Source organism: Electrophorus electricus, chromosome 8, assembly GCF_013358815.1.
Source record: "Electrophorus electricus isolate fEleEle1 chromosome 8, fEleEle1.pri, whole genome shotgun sequence".
Classification (NCBI taxonomy): domain Eukaryota; kingdom Metazoa; phylum Chordata; class Actinopteri; order Gymnotiformes; family Gymnotidae; genus Electrophorus; species Electrophorus electricus.
The window spans coordinates 1,074,159-1,076,658 of record NC_049542.1 but is presented as its reverse complement, the minus strand read 5'-3'; the positions used below and the strand labels follow the sequence as shown (position 1 = coordinate 1,076,658).

At 47.8% G+C, this 2,500-nt stretch overlaps 1 protein-coding gene across 13 annotated transcripts in view; it reads right to left on the bottom strand.

The window, feature by feature from the left end:
• Positions 1-2,500, bottom strand: part of ptprk (protein tyrosine phosphatase receptor type K) — a 91,788-nt gene that overhangs the window by 51,107 nt on the left and 38,181 nt on the right. For all 13 annotated transcript variants that reach the window (XM_027030391.2, XM_027030390.2, XM_027030395.2 and 10 more), the window contains exon 6: positions 1,652-1,767. In XM_027030391.2, coding sequence (XP_026886192.2) covers positions 1,652-1,767 — 116 coding nt within the window. The remainder of the gene's footprint in view (positions 1-1,651; positions 1,768-2,500) is intronic.

Here is a 2,500-nt window from a genome sequence, read left to right as displayed (position 1 = left end):
CACACACACACACACACATACACACACACACGCCCAGTCATTAGACCTAAGATGATGTAAACAGTGAGCCAAATTTCATTGTGAAATGTCACAAATCTCTGTCTCAAAAACATTAGTGGCAATGTTTTGTATAAACAGCCAATGAAACAAGTGATACCTTTCCCAAACACACAGACACAGACATACACACACAAATGCATGCATACGTAAACACTCACACACACACACACACACACACACACCCCCACACACTCTCTCTCTCACACACACACAAGCTTGTAGTAAATGATTTATTATCCCTTTGCCGATGGCATGTCTCGATAGTGTGTGTGTGAGTGAGTGAGTGAGTGAGTGAGTGTTTGTGTCTGTGAGTGTGTACGTATGCATGCATTTGCGTGTCGGTTTGCCTGCGCGTGTGTGTGTGTGTATGCGTGTTTGTTCGTGTCTGTGTGTGTTCGTGTGTGCGCATGTGTCTCTGAGTGTGTGTGTGTGTGTGTGTGTGTGTGCGTCAGGCGTGTGCGCATGCGTGTGTGCATAGCCGATCAGAGGATGGTCAACGTCTTCGTGATTTTTGCTCTTCTTTTTCTCGTCACGTTCTTGACTCTTCCTCTGTCTCTACGGAAACGGCTACTTCACACTAACTGCCACATCACAAGCGAGAAGGTCTCTGTGCATCTGTGTGTGTGTCGCTCTCCCTCCCCATCACTGTCTTAATCCTCTCGCTCATCTCCTCAACCTTTCTTCACCATCTCAACATTTATCAGTTTATCATGAAGCAACAGGACCACACTTCTCTCTCTCTCTCTCTCTCTCTCTCTCTCTCTCTCTCTGACAGGTTCAGCTTTATAGTCCAGCACCCTGCAGAAGGTGATTAGTAGCTGGTCGTTATTTATACACCTGCTGGCCGCTAATAAGACGGCAGTTTTCCACAACTGATGCAACTCCCAAAGAAACGTGAAATAAAAGTTTTCCCAAAAAAAAATACAATACAAATCTAACCAGCAGGAATTAATGTTTTCTATAGACCATGAATTCTCGACATGGGAATGTTTCTCACCCCGCCGAGTGTGTAATTTTGCAAATTTTGACACTAGCCACTTTGAAAGCTGTCAGAGCTCGGGACAAATCCAACCACAGTCTGAACTCTGTCGAAAAAGCCCCGTTAGCAGGCTGGAGACCTGGGCGAAATCACTGCCTGCCATTCTCCCTGACAAGCAAACGTAGGAGGCTTGGTTTGTGCCGGCGTGAGGTGTGTGTGTGTGTGTGGGGGGGTTAAAACAGCTTTGATCACACTCTTGCCTGACGTCGGACCCTCCACCCGTCAGGCGGGGTCGGGGGCGGCGCCGGCAGCTGTGTTTAATTTGAAACCGCCAAAAAGTCGATTATGGAATTTTCATTAAACTCTGCCTGTGTTCTCAGGGAGAAATTGATATTCCGAGCATTTCCATTTTGACATTCTCAGCTGGTCACATGACTGGACTTCAGTCTGCAAAATCAGAATGTTTTACGTCACCTATAAAACCAGAACGTGTTGATGGCAGCGGAGGGGGGGATCTGAGGACCAGTTACACACACACACCACACACACACACACACACACACACACACACACACACACACACACACACACAGATGTAGATGCAGTACGTACCTGGAGCCAGAGTTTGTTGTTGACGGCATCTCGCACGGTAGCGATGCACTGAAAAGTAGCGTTCTGACCTGCATTCACCTCCACATCCCCCAAACGCAGGAAATGAGGAGACTTATCTACACACACACACACACACACACACACACACACGCACGCACGCACGCACGCACACTCTTAATTACATTTTAATTACACAGAATCACTAGTAGACTGCAAACACAGCAGTGAAGTGTAAAAAAACCTGCATTACCATATATATACACAAAATTATATATATAAATATTTGAATATGGAATAAACTTCACTCCCTTAATTATACTTGTTAGCTGTGCAGTACTTTGATGCATGACTGAAATGTGCAGAGTGAATGAAGCTTCTAACATCTGTGGTCGCAGGACTATCCGGAGGGACGGTCCATTCCGGTGTCCCCCAGGGCTCAGTGCGAGGCCCCTAGTCGCTTCTCTCTGTACACTCACTCTCTTTGTGACGTAACGTCTTCTCCTGCCACTACCATGCCGACAGCAATCAAGCTTCACCGATGTCAGCTGACCCAGGAACTCCAGGTCCTCACCATAACCTCACTGTCTCCTGGTTGCTCTGTCTGAAGCTGTAACGCAGCCGCGGTGCAACTTTGGACGACGGTACCGCGCATGACTCGTCATTCTTAACTCGTGTTTCAAACCTGACCAGATTTAAACCCGACGCCCGCCTACGGAGCCGGAACAGACCACGACGACAGCGGCTTGAAACGCCATCCTTTCCGTCTCACGGGAGACACGCATGGAGACTATTCTCCATCCTGCTCCCAGACGGCGGGCCGAAATTCCAACGACTTCAAATGCAGACGGA